Source organism: Balaenoptera musculus, chromosome 13, assembly GCF_009873245.2.
Source record: "Balaenoptera musculus isolate JJ_BM4_2016_0621 chromosome 13, mBalMus1.pri.v3, whole genome shotgun sequence".
In the NCBI taxonomy this organism is placed as follows: Eukaryota; Metazoa; Chordata; class Mammalia; order Artiodactyla; family Balaenopteridae; genus Balaenoptera; species Balaenoptera musculus.
In genome coordinates this window covers 14334311-14350052 of record NC_045797.1, presented here as the reverse complement: position 1 = coordinate 14350052, position 15742 = coordinate 14334311, and the positions used below count along the sequence as shown (strand labels likewise).

Sequence of the window (15742 nt, the reverse complement as noted above, 5' to 3'; positions counted from 1 at the left end):
TGCTAGTATTTCTAGGCAAGGATTTCAGTGAGGGCCTGGATCCAAGTGGAATAGTTCTGCTTGCATTTGTAAAAATGGAACTGGGCCCGGGGGACAACGTGGCAATCATTTGCAGAGGGCTCAGTTTGAAGGTGATAGTTAGAACCGTGAGATAATTTCTCTGGGGGTATGAGTACATAAAACAAATGAGCACAGGGTCAAACTTGATCTTGTATTTTATCTTTTCTGTCACACAGCACTGTTAGGGATTGTGTCCTGTCTGCATCACTCCAGGTGTTTAAGCTGATGTGGAGTGCACACTCACTCATCCATCGCGAAAGTGGTGGATGAGACTGAATATGTAGCCAGGAAGGCCACAGCTCATAGAAACAGTGAAGAATTTTAATCTAATAGGCTTTAGTTCTTTGATGTTTCAAGGTTTCTTTCCCTTTTTTTCTCCTACCCACAGGAACCACCGTATCTCTGGAAACAGCTAACCGTCTCTTGGATTTATTGTGTTACTGTGGTAACCAAGAGCCCTCAACTAATTATAATTTTCAACAACGTGAGCAAGCAGAAGAGTTGGTAATGGCTTTGGCAGTGATTTTTAAAGTTTCTTTTGGTAGTAATACCTCCTCAGACTAAGGCAGGTTCTTGTGCCATGTGTTAGGGTCGAAGAGATTTGTTCTGAGGTGTGGTGTGGCATAGTACGTAGCCTGGACAAAAAGTGATGTGGAGAAAGAGATGGATTTTAACAATTGTTTTGCCCTGGTTCCCTCCTTAAAAATATTTTGACCTTGCCTGCCACATGCAGCAAACCTTTGACCAGAAATCTTTGGACAGGCCCCTTTGTTGTTGTTACTTAAAGTGATAGTATGATGTGTAAGGGACGGGGGTGGGGAAACCCCTGGCCCCAGCCCCCTCAAAGATTCATACGTATGTGGGCAGAGAGGAGTGAGCATACTCTATACTTTAGAAATTAATACTTCTTAATAAACACTGGGGTTCCTTTTTGCCTTCTACTGCATCTGTATGTCCTTTGCTTTTCTGAAATTTCCTCAGAGAATGCATTCCATTGTCATATTTTGTTTTATATCTGTTGGTGATGGTTCATTTCAGGAAGAGGCCACAGAGGGAAATAACGAGAAACCTAAGAAGAAGGCTGGTCATCAGCTTGGAGTTACTTGGAGGTATGTTACAGCATGATTAGAACTTTGTGTTATGGCTCTGTACAGTGCGTGGAATGTTCCCCATCAGCCCCTGAAGAAGGTACGATCCTGGAATATTCTAAAATGCAGTTTGTTTTCGGTGTGCAGTATAAATGGCTCATTTGGTTTTCATATGTGTTTGGACCGTTTTTCATTAGATCTTTACCTCCAACCAGCAGCACAAGGTTGACACCTGACTTCTTTTTTTCCATCTAACTCCATGTAACCTTCATGGTATGGTTCTTTCGGTAGTTTCGTCAGTAGTCCTACCTTGCAATATATACCTCTAATTCTAAAAGATTCATAATTTTTTATTATGTTAGAATACACATATGCTAGAGCATAGTTCTAAGTTCAGACTACTGGCCAGCAAACAGAAGTATTCACTTCCGAACAAAAGGTGAATATCATTTAACATTTCAGAATTAAATTAACTGAGTAGAAGTATCTAAATAAAAGAAAGGTATTTCATATGGATATCTGGAAAAGGGAAGCTACCATTAATATCTAAAGTCTTTTTTGAAGTGATAAAATGAATAGAATCAAAAATTAAATTTTTTCAGTAGATATTGATAATTTCTCATAGTGGTTAAGAGCATTGACTTTGGAGTAACATTTTGGCCCAAATCCTGGTTCTGTCTGATTTCCAAGACATATTGGTAACAGGGAGAATCAAGGTACAGCGTGATTTGTATAACATAGCACATTGATAGGCTAGAACAGGACAAAGCATTCTAGAGACACGGCTTGTCTGTGGTTGCCTCTGGGGAATTGTATCCAATTGAAAGAGGGTGGGGAAACGTCACTATGTACCCTGCTGTGCAGTTGGCTTTTTGTTTAATACCTTGAGTATATATTACACCTTTTAAGTCCTGGTTCTGCCACTTAGCCTGTAAAGCCTTGGACAGTTTAAGGTCTTTGAGCCTCAGTTTTTCCTGTTTTCAAAATGATGATGACCATGTCTTCCTCTCTGGGTGGCAAGAATTACTTGAAATTATATGCATAAAATGCTTAGCACGGTGCCTGGAACATGGTAAGTTGGTGGCTATTACCGGTTTTTCCTGTTTCCTCTGGTTCACATTTACTTTCTTGTGTCTAGAGCAAAAAACAACGCTGAGAGAATCTTTGCTCTAATGCCAGAGAAAAACGCACATTCCTACTGCACAATGATCCGAGGAATGGTGAAGGTAACGTTTGTTTTATATATCTTTATCTTCCCCTAAATCAGCGCTTCTCAACCTCAGGACTGTTCACAGTTGGGCCAGATAATCTGTTGTTGTGGAGCTGTCCAGTGCCTTGAAGGACGTTGAGGAGCCGCTTCTATCCACTGCGTGCCGGTGGTCCATCCTTCCCGCCCCAGCTGTGCAACCAAAAATGTCTCCAAGCATTACTGAACGTCTCCTGGGAAGCAGCATTGCCCCAGTAGAGAACCACTGCACGGAGGATACGTTTCTTGAGAATGAGACCATGCCTGTTTACTGCTGTGTTCCCAAACCCTAGAGCAGTCGATACGCACATACTTCTTAACTGAACAAATTTGATGATCCTTAATTTTCATACTTTCCCTTTTCCAGCACCGAGCTCCTACGCAGGCATTAAACTTGTACACTGAATTATTAAACAACCGACTTCGCGGTAAGTGCGTTTGGAGAATTCCCCTCTGTCCTTCCTTTTCTTTCCTTCTCTCAGGCATCTATAAAATCTCAGGATCTTACCTCAGTCATTTGTTCATTCCTTTTTTTTTTTTTTAAATTTATTTATTTATTTATTTATGGCTGTGTTGGGTCTTCGTTTCTGTGCGAGGGCTTTCTCTAGTTGTGGCAAGCGGGGGCCACTCTTCATCGCGGTGCGCGGACCTCTCACCATCGTGGCCTCTCTTGTTGCGGAGCACAGGCTCCAGACGCGCGGGCTCAGTAATTGTGGCTCACGGGCCCAGTTGCTCCGCGGTATGTGGGATCTTCCCAGACCAGGGCTCGAACCCGTGTCCCCTGTATTGGCAGGCAGATTCTCAACCACTGCGCCACCAGGGAAGCCCATTTGTTCATTCTTAATCTTTTCCTGTGGTATTGGTGATTGAAGCAGGAGTTCAGAGCCAGAGAAAAGAGTAGTTTTCTAGTTTTGTAGACATGTGTGCATGACCACTTTGCCTTTAATCTTCAACCCCAAATTTTGTTAAAGTTGTTGTCTTCTTTTATAGCTGATGTACACACCTTCAATTCATTGATTGAAGCAACAGCATTGGTGGTGAATGAGAAATTTGAAGAAAAATGGAATAATATATTGGTAAGGAGGAACCCTCACTTTGTCTTCTAATGGGCCTAAAATATCCCTTGCTAGGAGTACGTGGGCTGGAGGCAGCATTCACTGAACATCTTCATGGCAGTCACTGTGCTGGGCGCTCAGCTCATGGTGACCTGTTCACACCCTTCCAGCGACCGTGTAGTTTACGTAGGTGTATCTGACATGTGACCCAAGCATACAGCTCGAATCCAGGAAGACCTGGGTTGCTTTATTTACTTATTTCTCATAATGGTTTTTTCATTAAAATGAGACACATTTATTGAAAAAATTTATTAGCTAAGTTTTAAAAAATTGAGGGGCTTCCCTGGTGGCGCAATGGTTAAGAATCTGCCTGCCAATGCAGGGGACACAGGTTCGAGCCCTGGTCCGGGAAGATCCCACATGCCGCAGAGCAACTAAGCCCGTGCACCACGACTACTGATGAGCCTGTGCTCTGGAACCCTCAAGCCACAACTACTGAGTCCACGTGCCTAGAGCCCTGCTCCGCAACAAGAGAAGCCACTGAAATGAGAAACCTGCACACTGCAATGAAGAGTAGCCCCCGCTTTCCAAAACTAAAGAAAGCCCACGGCAGCAACACAAAGATTGAAATCACTGGATTGAAGTGGCAGGAATAGAAACCGTGTTATTACCATACTGCGCATGTAAAAAAGGAAAAAATGCAATCCATTCTAGTCTGCTCTCTTGCTTCAGTCTCAGACTCACTAGGCCGCTAAAGACAGTTGGACACCTTGATGACGTGGGGTCAGGGTAACTGATGGAGGGGCTTTTCTAAGGGGCAGTGTTACTGGTCCTGCTAGTTACTAGATAATTCTGAAATTGGGGATGTATTTATTAATCTACTTTAAACATAGGCACAGAGCCCAAGTCTTTTTTAGTATGTTACATTAGTTTATTGGATAAATTACCTACCAGGCATAAAAAAGACTTCCTGCTTTTGATTCACCTAGGACCTGCTGAAACAAATGGTTGCACAGAACGTGAAACCCAACCTACAGACTTTTAATACTATTCTGAAATGTCTCCGACGATTTCATGCATTTGGAAAATTGCCAGCCTTACAGACTTTACGGGAAATGAAAGCCATTGGAATAGGTGAGGATGTGTCCTAGTGTCCCTCACTGAAGACAGTGCTGACCAGAGGTTTCAGGTCCAGACAAGCAAAAAAGAGACTGTAAACTCTTTTGCTGTTTACATAGTGTGTTGGGAATTTCCTTTCCACCATTCGGCACATTTTAATTACGTGTATTTACTATGATGGGAGCTCTTTTATCATCTTTGTGTTGTTTATAGGAAGTTACATTCTTTTAGTATTTTAGGTACTTTTTTATGGATTTCTTGATTCTAGGGAGAATTGTTCTCCTACAGTTGGCTGGTTTTAAACTCGTGACATTTTCTAGCATAATTAAGTATTTGAACCCAATTGTGTGCTAGTGTATTGTATATTTTTCAGTAATTACTTTATTGAAGGATGTTTTGGGAATCAATTCATTTCAGTATGCTTTAGTGTTCTTAAATGAAACTCATTGTGCATTGGCTGTAATAGGTGTCTGGACTTTCTAAGAGGAATTCTATCTCTGTGACACCTTTCCACCTTTACATTAATCATATGAGCTAGCAAATGTCTTTGTTCAGAGGAACCGAAATGTATCTTTTACTTAAATACCAACATTAGTATGTTTTTAGTTCAGTGTGCCTCAGTAGGCTGTATTTTGTATAGCTGTGTATGACTTATTTTATTTTTTTCCTCTATGTACCTGGTAACATAAGAACCCTCGCTTGCAACGTATCACTATATTATTCAGCTGTTTTATCAACATGGTATGTATGTCATTATGCTACTAATTTATGTAGAAATTAGGCTAACTTCACTGCTTATGAATTAAGACTAGACAGTTCACAAAATAACCTTGTCTACAGCCTGAGCAAAACGTTATTCTTGAGGGGAGTAACTTCTTGTTTGTGATGTAAAACTTGAGCTGGAGGGGAGGGAGGTCATTAAATATACTAACAAGGATGGTGGGGCTTCCCTGGTGGCACAGTGGTTAAGAATCCGCCTGCCAATGCAGGGGACACGGGTTCGAGCCCTGGTCCGGCAAGGTCCCACATGCCGCGGAGCAACTAAGCCCGTGCACCGCAACTACTGAGCGTGCACTCTAGAGCCCACGAGCCACAACTACTGAACCCATGCACCTAGAGCCCGAGCTCCGCAACAAGAGAAGCCACCGCAATGAGAAGCCCGCGCACCACAACGAAGAGTAACACCTGCTCGCTGCAACTAGAGAAAGCCGTGCGCAGCAATAAAGATCCAATGCAGCCAGAATTAATTAATTAATTAATTAATTAATTATTTTTAAAAAAGGATGGTGTACAGTTTTGGTCAGGAGAAACTGTAGTTCCTTTTGCTCTCCAGAGCTGTGCTGTCCAATACAGTAGCCACTTAGCCACACATGGCTATTTAATTAAAATTAAATAAAATTTAAAATTCCTTCATTGTATTAGCGCTCAGTGGCCACTTGTAGCTGCTGGTTAACGTGTTCAGCGATGCAGGTACAGAACGTTTCCATCCTTGCAGGAAGCTGTTGGACAGTGCTGCTCCACAGTGACCTTATTTTGAAACCTCATGGGAGAACCTTGAGGCTCTGTTTGTCACCTAGTTTTAGGTCAGCTGTGCTCTATTGAATGGACTTTGGAGCAGGGCACACCTGAGTTGAAATTTCACCTCTACCATTTACCACCTGTGTCAGAAGGAACTGGATACCTTACTTGAGTGATGCCATCACAGTGTAATGATGAAATGAATTATGCACAATGTCCTGTCCTGTGCTTGGAAGGCAGGTAGTAGGCGCTCACAGTCTGTTGGTTCTTAACCATTTTCCCCAATCTGAGGAAGGACCTCTGGGTTCAGAAATGACAATTCTAGTCCTTCTCTCCTGTGGTAGACTTTACGTGTGAAAACAACAGAAAACCTTGATTATCTATTTTGGAGGGCTAGTTTTACAAAATTCACATTCTCACCTATCAGGAAGTAAGGGCAGTTAACTGACTTTATCTTGAAAACAGGTAAACAGTTTCCATGGTAATTCTGTCTTCCAAAATTTTACTCAACTTTGGTGTCATTTTGCTGAAACTATTACTTCTGACCCCAAAGCCTATTCCATTTCTCCTCAACATCACATATCACTTTGGTTCGGTTGCTAACTAAAGTCATTGGTACTTGTGCTTCCTAAGTAATACCCAGGGCCGTGGGGGGAGGAGTGTTGGTGTGTCTGAGGGATATAAGTTGGCTGCCTGTAATAATAATTTCTAGGAATTTACCCAAAGGAGAAAGCCTAAAATAATGAAGAAATGATACATATAAAATAGGTTATTATAAAACTAATAGAATAATTAGGATTGCTAACAAATGAAAACATGCTTGAACTTCAAAAGTACATCTGGGCTGTCATGGAAAGTATATTACCGCTTGCATATGGATAAGGTGGGGAAGGGATGTGGATTAATAATGTGAAATGTTTAACTGGAAATGTCATAGGTGCGTTTTAATTCTACAGTTTTCTTTTTCTTGGCTCTCATCCTGGTTATATTTAAAAGGAGCACAAATGTTTATTAGCAAAAACATGTTTGTTTTCTAAGTATGCAGGCTTAGTGAGGGTCTGTCTGTCTCCGGTTTCAATGCAAGTCGACCTTGTGAGGAGCCTAAGAAGGAAGGGTAGAGCCTCTGCTGGGAGCCCCTGTAACTGCCCCGGGTCTTGGGGAGAGCTGCTCTCTGTGCAGAGGGTGCGCTCGTTCCTCTAGCAGGGATGTGCCCAGCCAGCTCCGTGCCTTGGGTGGAGGAAGGAGAAATGCGGCCTTAGGACTAGTTCTGCACACCCGGTGGTTGTACAGGAAGTGGACTCATGAGAAAACCCAGTTGCCTTCTTGTTCTGCAGAAAGCCCTTCAAAAGGATCGTCCCTCATCATCTATGACATCATGAACGAATTAATGGGAAAGAAATTTTCTCCAAAGGACCCGGATGACGGTATGTACAGAAATTGCTTGTATAAGACAGAGAGCCCCGTTTTCCTGACTGCTAGGTCTTAGAGCCTTGTGATGAGGACAGGGTTTAATTTAGCTTAGTAATTTTTGGAACCTGTATGCTTCCTCTGCTTCCTCTCCTGAGTTTTTACGCCGATGTTACCAGTTTTGTTGCCAGGATTTTTATTAATGTTACTGACTTGAAAACGTTTATCCATAGTAACCAAGGCTCTTGTGAACTTTGATTTTCAGATATGTTTTTTCAGTCAGCCATGAGGGTTGTAAGTACAATTTCTCGCTTAACTTTTGTTTTCCTTTTTTCTTTTATCCATCTCCTAAATTCATCATTGCGGGGGTGGGGGGATTCTCCCTGATTCTTTCACTTCCTGACTCTTACTTATATTCACGTCTTTAGTTCTAATTTTTTATTCCTCTAAAATCTCTACAAAATCACAACATTCCTGCCCTGTGTTTATTGTATACATTATCTTTTTTCATACCTTTCTTCAGAAAGTAAGGTTTGAAAGTAAGGTTTCAGAGTATTTCATATTTGCCTATTGGTAACTTTTTAAATTGATGGTTTTTAAGTTTGGTTTTTCATCTTATCATGCTAATCATAGGAAAAATTTTCAAGCAGTTTCAGAATGAATTAGCATATCCTATTCCCTAAGGATAATTGCTTTACATTTTAGTGTGTGTCCTTCCAGGTTTTCTCTGTTGGTTATTCAAACATGCATGTCCAGACTCATTTCCATGTTATCTTGTTTGTTGACAGCAGTACAGTTATTTCACAGGAGGGAAGGACTTCTGTGGGTGGGTTTTGGAGTTATTTCGTGGGTTTTTTGCCAGTGTAGTCATGCTGGAGTGAGCACTCCAGCTGTCTTGTGCATGGCAACCAGGTGTTTTCATATAGTTACTAAATATAGGTATAATTACTAGATTAAGGTTATTTTGTTTTAAATTTCACAGAACTTGGTGATTTGTTTTGATTCCTCCCTCCCCCCCATTTTCTTGTAATTCATTTGCTGTCAACCAGTAATAATGTTAAATCAGCATAGATGTTTCCACAGGTAACTGTACTTTTTTTCTTTATATAATGAGCCACTCTGGCTGATAAGGATCGCAGAATGATGCTTATTTACTACTTGTAAATTTTCAGTGCTCATCTCTCAGAGATCTAGAACTTGCTTACCAGGTCCATGACCTTTTAAACACTGGAGAGAACCGGAAATTCATTGGACCCGATCATCGGCGTAATTTCTATTAGTAAGTGTATTGGAAATGTATCCTTCTGCATTAACGGGGCACCTGTGTGCAACCAGTAGTCAGTTCTGCAAGTGGGAGGCTGTTGGCAGCCTGATTTTAGGCAGCTTGACCCTGACTTAACAATGTAAGTTAATTGAACACTTGAAGAGTCAAGCAGTGGTAAAACTGGTTTGTCAGACTGAGATGTCTGCTGTGTATCTTTTAAGCTGTTTTTATTTGTGACACTTTGGGGTTTTTTGTTGTTGTTTTTGTTTTTTGTTTTTTTCACCGCACAGCGTGCAGGATGTTAGTTCCATGACCAGGGATCTATCCCGCAACCCCTGCAGTGGAAGCGTGGAGTCTTAACCACCAGACTGCCAGGGACGTCCCTGTAACACTTTAAATCCATATATCTTTTCCCTGTAAACCCTCCTATTTTATGTTTTTGAATTCATGGGAGGGTGGGTCCCTAAAGATTTCACCGCAGCCTCATTTGTTTTTGAAGATGAACATGTTGGAGCCCAAAGAGACTCCTTAAATGGGTTTGCTTTTAAGCAGAGAAAAACAAGAACTTAAGGAGGCAGCCTGTTTATAGGTGTGCGATGGTTCTCTTCTATGTGGTCCAAATCCTCGCTTTACGTTGAACGCTTTTAAAATGAATAGGATATCCACTCTCTCCTCACCATGAGCTGGGAGTGTAACCAGGAGGTGGCATCAGTGACCGGTGGAGGATTAGAAGGTGTTAACTGGGAAGTCTGGAAAGCACAGTTGGCAGCACCTCCTGGGTCAAGCATTGGCCTGTGTAACTGGAAATTGTGTGTGACTTATTGTCTTTAAATTCTGTGTAATGTCATTATATGACTGTGCTGTAATTTAATCATTCCCCTATTAAGCACGGATTTTAAACTAAACATGCTTTCTTTCTCCATTACAGTTCCAAGTTCTTTGGTCTGCTTTGTCTAATGGAACAAATTGATGTCACCTTGAAGTGGTATAAGGACCTGATACCTTCAGTAAGATGATTCATTACTTACCATTTATCACTGTAGATGTTTGTGGGTGTCTTTGCTGAGTAATACTTGAAAATGTATTTTTATTCTTCTGAATCAGGTATTCTTTCCACATTCCCAAACACTGATAGATCTTCTCCAAGCATTAGATGTGGCCAATCGGCTAGAATTGATTCCTCAGATCTGGAAAGGTCAGTTTCAGCTTATGTGTCCCGACACATCTCATTTTATTGTCTTATGTTTTGATTAACAAGCATGTTAACATTGTTAGGGAAGAAAACTTCCTTTTTTTTTTTTTTTTTTTTTTTTTTTATTACTACTCTTTATTTTTTGGCTTTGTTTGGGTCTTCCTTGCTGTGCGCAGGCTTTCTCTAGTTGTGGCGAGCAAGGCTGCTCTTCGTTGCGGTGCACGGTCTTCTCATTGCAGTGGCTTCTCTTGTTGCGGAGCATGGGCTCTAGGCGCGAGGGCTTCAGTAGTTGTGGCACGTGGGCCCTAGAGCGCAGGCTCAGTAGTTGTGGCGCACGGGCTTAGTTGCTCCGCGGCATTTGAGATCTTCCTGGACCGGGGCTCAAACCCGTGTCCCCTGCATTGGCAGGCGGATTCTTAACCACTGTGCCACCAGGGAAGTCCCAAAAACTTCCATTTTTGACTAAATTGAATGCAATAGTTGAGGTCTACTTCAGGGTCATTTGCTCATGTTACATATTGGATTGCATGAGTGACAGTGTAGTGGAAAAGACCTAAATTAGTTCCTTTCTGACAAGAAAAGGCTGGGTTTTGTGCACTTGTGTGACATGAGTGTTAATTACCTGGGACACCCAAAATATCAACCCCCAAAGCCTGTGCCGTTCGTTCCTCTATACCATGTTGCATCACTGTGCTTCAGTAGCTAACCAGGGGCTTCCCTGGTGGCACAGTGGTTAAGAATCCGCCTGCCAGTGCAGGGGACATGGGTTCAATCCCTGGTCCGGGAAGATCCCACATGCCGCAGAGCAACTAGGCCCGTGAGCCACAACTACTGAGCCTGCGCTCTAGAGCCCGCATGCCACAACTGCTGAAGCCCGAGTACCTAGAGCCCATTCTCCATGATAAGAGAAGCCACCGCAATGAGAAGCCCACACAACGCAAGGAAGAGTAGCCCCCGCTCGCCGCAACTAGAGGAAGCCCATGCACAGCAACGAAGATACAGTGCAGCCAAAAATTAAAAAATAAATAAAATAAATAAATTTTTAAAAAAAGCTAACCAATCAGTGACACTCAGGTTTCTAGGAAACAGCCATGACTGGGGGTTTGTGTGTGTGGTTATGTGTGTAACTTGGCTGCAGAAGATGCTGCATCTCATCCACTAGGTGGCTCATCATAAAATCAGTTTCTGTCTGCCTCAGTTCCCTTGAGACAGAGACTACAGCCCTGCCCTCCTACCTTACAAGGCTGCTCTAATGATCGTGTGCAAGGACTACTGACGATTCCCACGTGCTGTAAAACCACGTAGAGCTGGTGGCTGCTGGAGAGTGGTGCGCGTGCCGTGTCAGCGCTTGCCTGGGAGCACGTTACTGGTGCTGGCCTTCACTGCTCATTCGTCCTTTCCTACCATGAATCATCCTGCTAGTTCTCTGGAATCCTGGAATACATGTCAGCAGTGTGTTTTCACCCCCCCCAAAAAATGTGGGTGACTGCTGACAGTGGACAGAGGTCAGCCAAAGAGTCTTGGTTTTACATGCCAGTGATCACTTCTCACTCTGTTCTTTTTTGTTTCAAGATAGTAAAGAATACGGTCATACTTTTCGCCATGACCTTAAAGAAGAGATTCTGATGCTCATGGCAAGGGATCGGCACCCGCCAGAGGTAAGCTTGTGTTGACACTCAGGTTTTGCTGTCGTTGTTAGATGTATACTACCCAGTGTATCCTCTAATACTGACGGCCCGGTGAGGGTCATTTCCATGGTTTTGCCTATCACTGTGGAGAACTCTGCCGTCTGAAGTCAGTCTTATTCCTCTAGTCCAAAGCAAGCCGCATGAAAATGGATCCTCTCAATCCTGACAATTAATAGCAGCTTGCCTTCTTCTTCCTTTTTTTTAAATTTCTCTCTAAAAAGAAAACCCATAGTTGGATTTGAAATATGTGGCTGATCCCATTATTACCCCAGGGCAGAGTGCTTTGCTTTTTTTTTTTTTTAAATACTGTATTACTGTGTGCTGTACAAGTGATGTGTTCCCACGGTAAAATGCATTGCTTAAAAATTTTAATGGTCCTATGGAGTCTCCTGAACTTAAATTCTCATAAAACCAGTTGGGCATTTCTGCTGACTCTCAGAGCATCTCAGCTGCAGGTGGCATTTGCTGACTGTGCTGCAGATATCAAATCGACTTATGAAAGCCAGGATGCCAGACAGACGGCTCCCAGTTGGCTGGCCAGCTCTCTGAACTACATAGCCGTCCTCTTCTTAAGGGCCGGGAGAACCCAGGAAGCCTGGTGAGTACAGTACATGCCACACGTGTCACTGGAAGCATCTGTGCTTGGATCTCAGAGAACTTTTACCCTGGTCATTAGAGTTTCTTTAATTTGGCGGTATACTGTGTAGTTTATCAGGAGACAAACGAGTTTTCTACGTACTGAGTTTTCTATAGGAATTTCCAAATACCAACTAAAAAAGCAAACTTGGGGAAGAGGAACCAGTATACATGGTGTGTTTAAGAGAAGATGTGGTTCAGTGGGCTCATTCTCTTTCCATTTTCGTTTTCTGTATTCGTGGGCAAGTCACTTCTCCGTTCACTTAAGTAGAACAGAGTGATCAGAGAATCCTAATTTTGAAAACGTTTTGGTCATTTGGTTTATTCAAGTCCTCTCCTGGATGCTTCTCCGCCCCACCCCCCAGCTTAAAATGTGGGCTGTGTACTGGGACTTCCGGAAACTGGCATTTTACCAGTGTTTACTAAACCTGGCCTTGACTAGAACCCGTCTTTGGTTTGTGCCACTGTATTCTAGTTCTGTGTGTGCTTCAGCACTTCACTCACATACTAATTTCTGGTGTTTAACTGTGAATAGAGACCTTATGCATAGTGGTTTTTCCAAAAGCGGAGAAGTCAGTGGAAGAGTCCTTGCTAGGGGCGGTCACAGTTGGGTGGTTCCGATGTGTATTGTTTTGGATATAACCGTGTGTTGGTGTTAAGAGCCAGTGCCTGGCTGTTCACTAGCGAGGACCTTAATTTGAACCTGATGGTCAGTCCACGGTGTGGGTGTCTGCTCTCTCCAGGAAGGGCTGGTAAAGGCTTTGCTGCCTCCTCTGATCGTAGCTGGTGGCGAATCACACAGCCGGCTACACAGCTGCTGAGAAACATTTGACACTTGGACTTGTCGACGAGGGCAGGGTGACACACGCTTGTTATGAACCAGGCTGTGATGATTGGCGCAGGGGTACGGACCTCAGCTGATCATGGGAGCTGAGTGTACGTGTTTCTCCTTTGTCCTGCGTGTGGCAGGATGACGGCAAGCACTTACATGAGACTGATGCCTGAATCTGAGCCTGCTCTTCATAACGTCATCATAGGACACACTGAACTCACACTGGATTGTAAGAGAAGAGAGATCAAATTGTATTTGCGTCCCTCTCTTCCCACTGCCCACATAATATCATACATTCCCTCCCTGGGGGGACTGAAGTGATCCTCTCTCTGGAGGAGGATGTACCCCAGCAATTCTCAACACTGGCAACAAAGCAGATTTGCCTTTGAAATTTGTAACGTAATGTGCATATATGAAGTTTGGGAAGAGGGGGTTGAGGCACCTGGGGTGATTCTGATGGGAAGACAGGGCTGGGAGCTGGTGGAGCTCACAGACGTGTGTCTTCAGGAGCTTCCTCTCTGGTTGTTAGGAAGGACACTTGGTCTCTGAGTCCAGGAGAAAAGCTATGGTCATTCGATTGCCTTCTGTTCTGTTAGTATTCATAATCTTTTTCCTATCTCATCTTGAACAGGAAAATGCTGGGGCTTTTCAGGAAACATAATAAGATCCCTAGGTAAGTTCAAGTTAACAGGGCTGCCTGGGTACATCCTGGATTAGCCACATGCGTTTAACTCTTATTGCGGGAAGGGGGTTGGAATTTCCTCACATACCTCAGCCATGGCAATTGGGCACTTTTCTGTTAGGCAAGTAGGTGATCGGTCACTCCTACCATCTAAGGCATCCTGAGGCAAGCACTGTTTTTTTTTAATCTGTGCTCAGTGATCACAGCACGCTGGGGATACATTGGCTAGATCCTCAGTGAAGGCATAATGAACCAATCAGTGTTCGTTATCTATTTGGCCCTTTAAAGTTAGACTTCATGTAACTGTCTGCAAAGCTACTGTTGAGGATTTTATGACTGATCTTTATAAGATACTAGATTTTGTATGTAAATCTTTGAGGGGTTTAGTTGGGGAATGTTGACATTTTTGCCTTTTACAGGAATGAGTTGCTGAATGAGTTTATGGGCAGTGCAAAAGCATCCGGCAGCCCTGCCCAGGCCATTGAGATAGTGAAGCTGGCAGGTGCCTTCAGCTTACCTATTTGTGAGAGCCTCACCCAGAGATTAATGGCTGACTTCACCCTCAGCCAGGAGCAGAAGTAAGTGGGTCCTGTATCATCACCATCAAGGAAAGTTATGAAAATGGAGCAGACCGTTTGTCTGTCTGCCCATTCAGATGTTTGTAGCTTTCTACCCCCTGAATTTCCTTTCCTTGCAGAAAGTCAGGATGTATTGGTTTCATGATATTTTTCGTTTGTCATAAAAGTCAGGGAGGCCTATAGGTTTATTTGCTGGTTGGAACCTTTTCCTTTGTTGCTATAGTGCAGCTGCAGAGTTCCCCAGCCCCAAGCCTGAGTTGCAGTGTAACCCTCCCATTTATTTTTCTTACAGGGAAGCCCTGGGAGACCTAACTGCATTGACCAGTGACAGCAGCAGTGACAGTGACAATGACGTCGGCGAAGGCAAATAAAAGTGGTCGAATCAGGAGCTCCTGTGGCCTAGCATGGCTGTTGTGATTACACTTGAGAACTGAGACGTTAGTATTTAATTGTAATGTGAAGAAAACAAGAGAATACAGATTTGGTGAATCTTGATAACAACGCTTATTTACGTTTAATTCCTGAACTAAACCATCCATGCCAGGGTTACCATGTGAACAGAAGGGGCACTACCATTTTCATTTCTTTGGACACACGTTGTGATGTTCTTAAGCTCCGCACAACTGCAGTGTTTGTCAGCTGATGTCAGTGTGGTTTGCCCCTCCCCCATTGGGGACTGTAGCCTTTGTTGGCTGATGCTATGACCTGACACTTCCTCCAACTCAGAAAGCGTCTAAAGGAAGTTTTTGTACAATTACATCACAGTTGGTGCTGGGTCAGTAGTAGCCAAGTTCAGGGATATTTATATGTGGGAAATTATTCATCTTAGAACTGATTAAACGACGTCAGGAGTTTAGGCTGCACAGCTGGGAAGATGAAGACTGTAAATACTGTAACCAAGGTACATATGTATGCATTTCCATTATTTTTATAAAATAGCCCATAGTCTCCCACTAGGCTTGGGGCTTGCACAGGAGTGTTTCATCTCTCCCTTTCTGTGTGAGTGCTGGCACCTTCTTCAGTTGTGCTGTACTTAAAGTGGTCTAAATGTATGTGGTGACAAGAGGATTGAAGTGTCTTACTTGACATGATTGTGTATTGCTGGTAATCGAGTAGGTCAAGAACCTCTACTCCAGCCTCTCTTACGACTTCAAAGTGGTATGGGAAGCAAACAGGAACTTGTGAGGCTTGCAGGAGCTTCTCGGGGGTTTCTAGCGCAGGCTGCTTAGCTCATAATCTGATCACCAGATTTACCCAGGCATCCCAGGAGTTCTCAGATGAGCAACTTCATCCTTACCCTGCCTGGGTTGCCATTTATGGGCTGCTGTATTGTACATGTGTCTGTGACATGTGCCTGTCCCCATCTCCATTTGCTAT

At 43.2% G+C, this 15742-nt stretch overlaps 1 protein-coding gene and 1 non-coding gene across 3 annotated transcripts in view; both read left to right on the top strand.

Annotated features, from left to right (window-relative positions):
* Nucleotides 1-15339, top strand: part of PTCD3 (pentatricopeptide repeat domain 3) — a 29777-nt gene extending 14438 nt beyond the window's left edge. For both annotated transcript variants that reach the window (XM_036872975.1, XM_036872977.1), the window contains exons 8-24: nt 449-564; nt 1099-1169; nt 2287-2374; nt 2762-2822; nt 3385-3470; nt 4439-4583; nt 5259-5309; nt 7421-7510; nt 7759-7787; nt 8666-8772; nt 9686-9764; nt 9862-9952; nt 11522-11607; nt 12087-12235; nt 13737-13778; nt 14207-14365; nt 14658-15339. In XM_036872975.1, the coding sequence (XP_036728870.1) occupies nt 449-564; nt 1099-1169; nt 2287-2374; nt 2762-2822; nt 3385-3470; nt 4439-4583; nt 5259-5309; nt 7421-7510; nt 7759-7787; nt 8666-8772; nt 9686-9764; nt 9862-9952; nt 11522-11607; nt 12087-12235; nt 13737-13778; nt 14207-14365; nt 14658-14736 (1529 nt within the window). In that variant the 3' untranslated portion in view covers nt 14737-15339. The remainder of the gene's footprint in view (nt 1-448; nt 565-1098; nt 1170-2286; nt 2375-2761; nt 2823-3384; nt 3471-4438; nt 4584-5258; nt 5310-7420; nt 7511-7758; nt 7788-8665; nt 8773-9685; nt 9765-9861; nt 9953-11521; nt 11608-12086; nt 12236-13736; nt 13779-14206; nt 14366-14657) is intronic.
* On the top strand, nt 13154-13289 carry LOC118906520. The gene has a single exon (XR_005022502.1). It is a non-coding gene; the product is annotated as a small nucleolar RNA SNORD94 (small nucleolar RNA).
* Nucleotides 15340-15742: the final 403 nt, after the last annotated feature.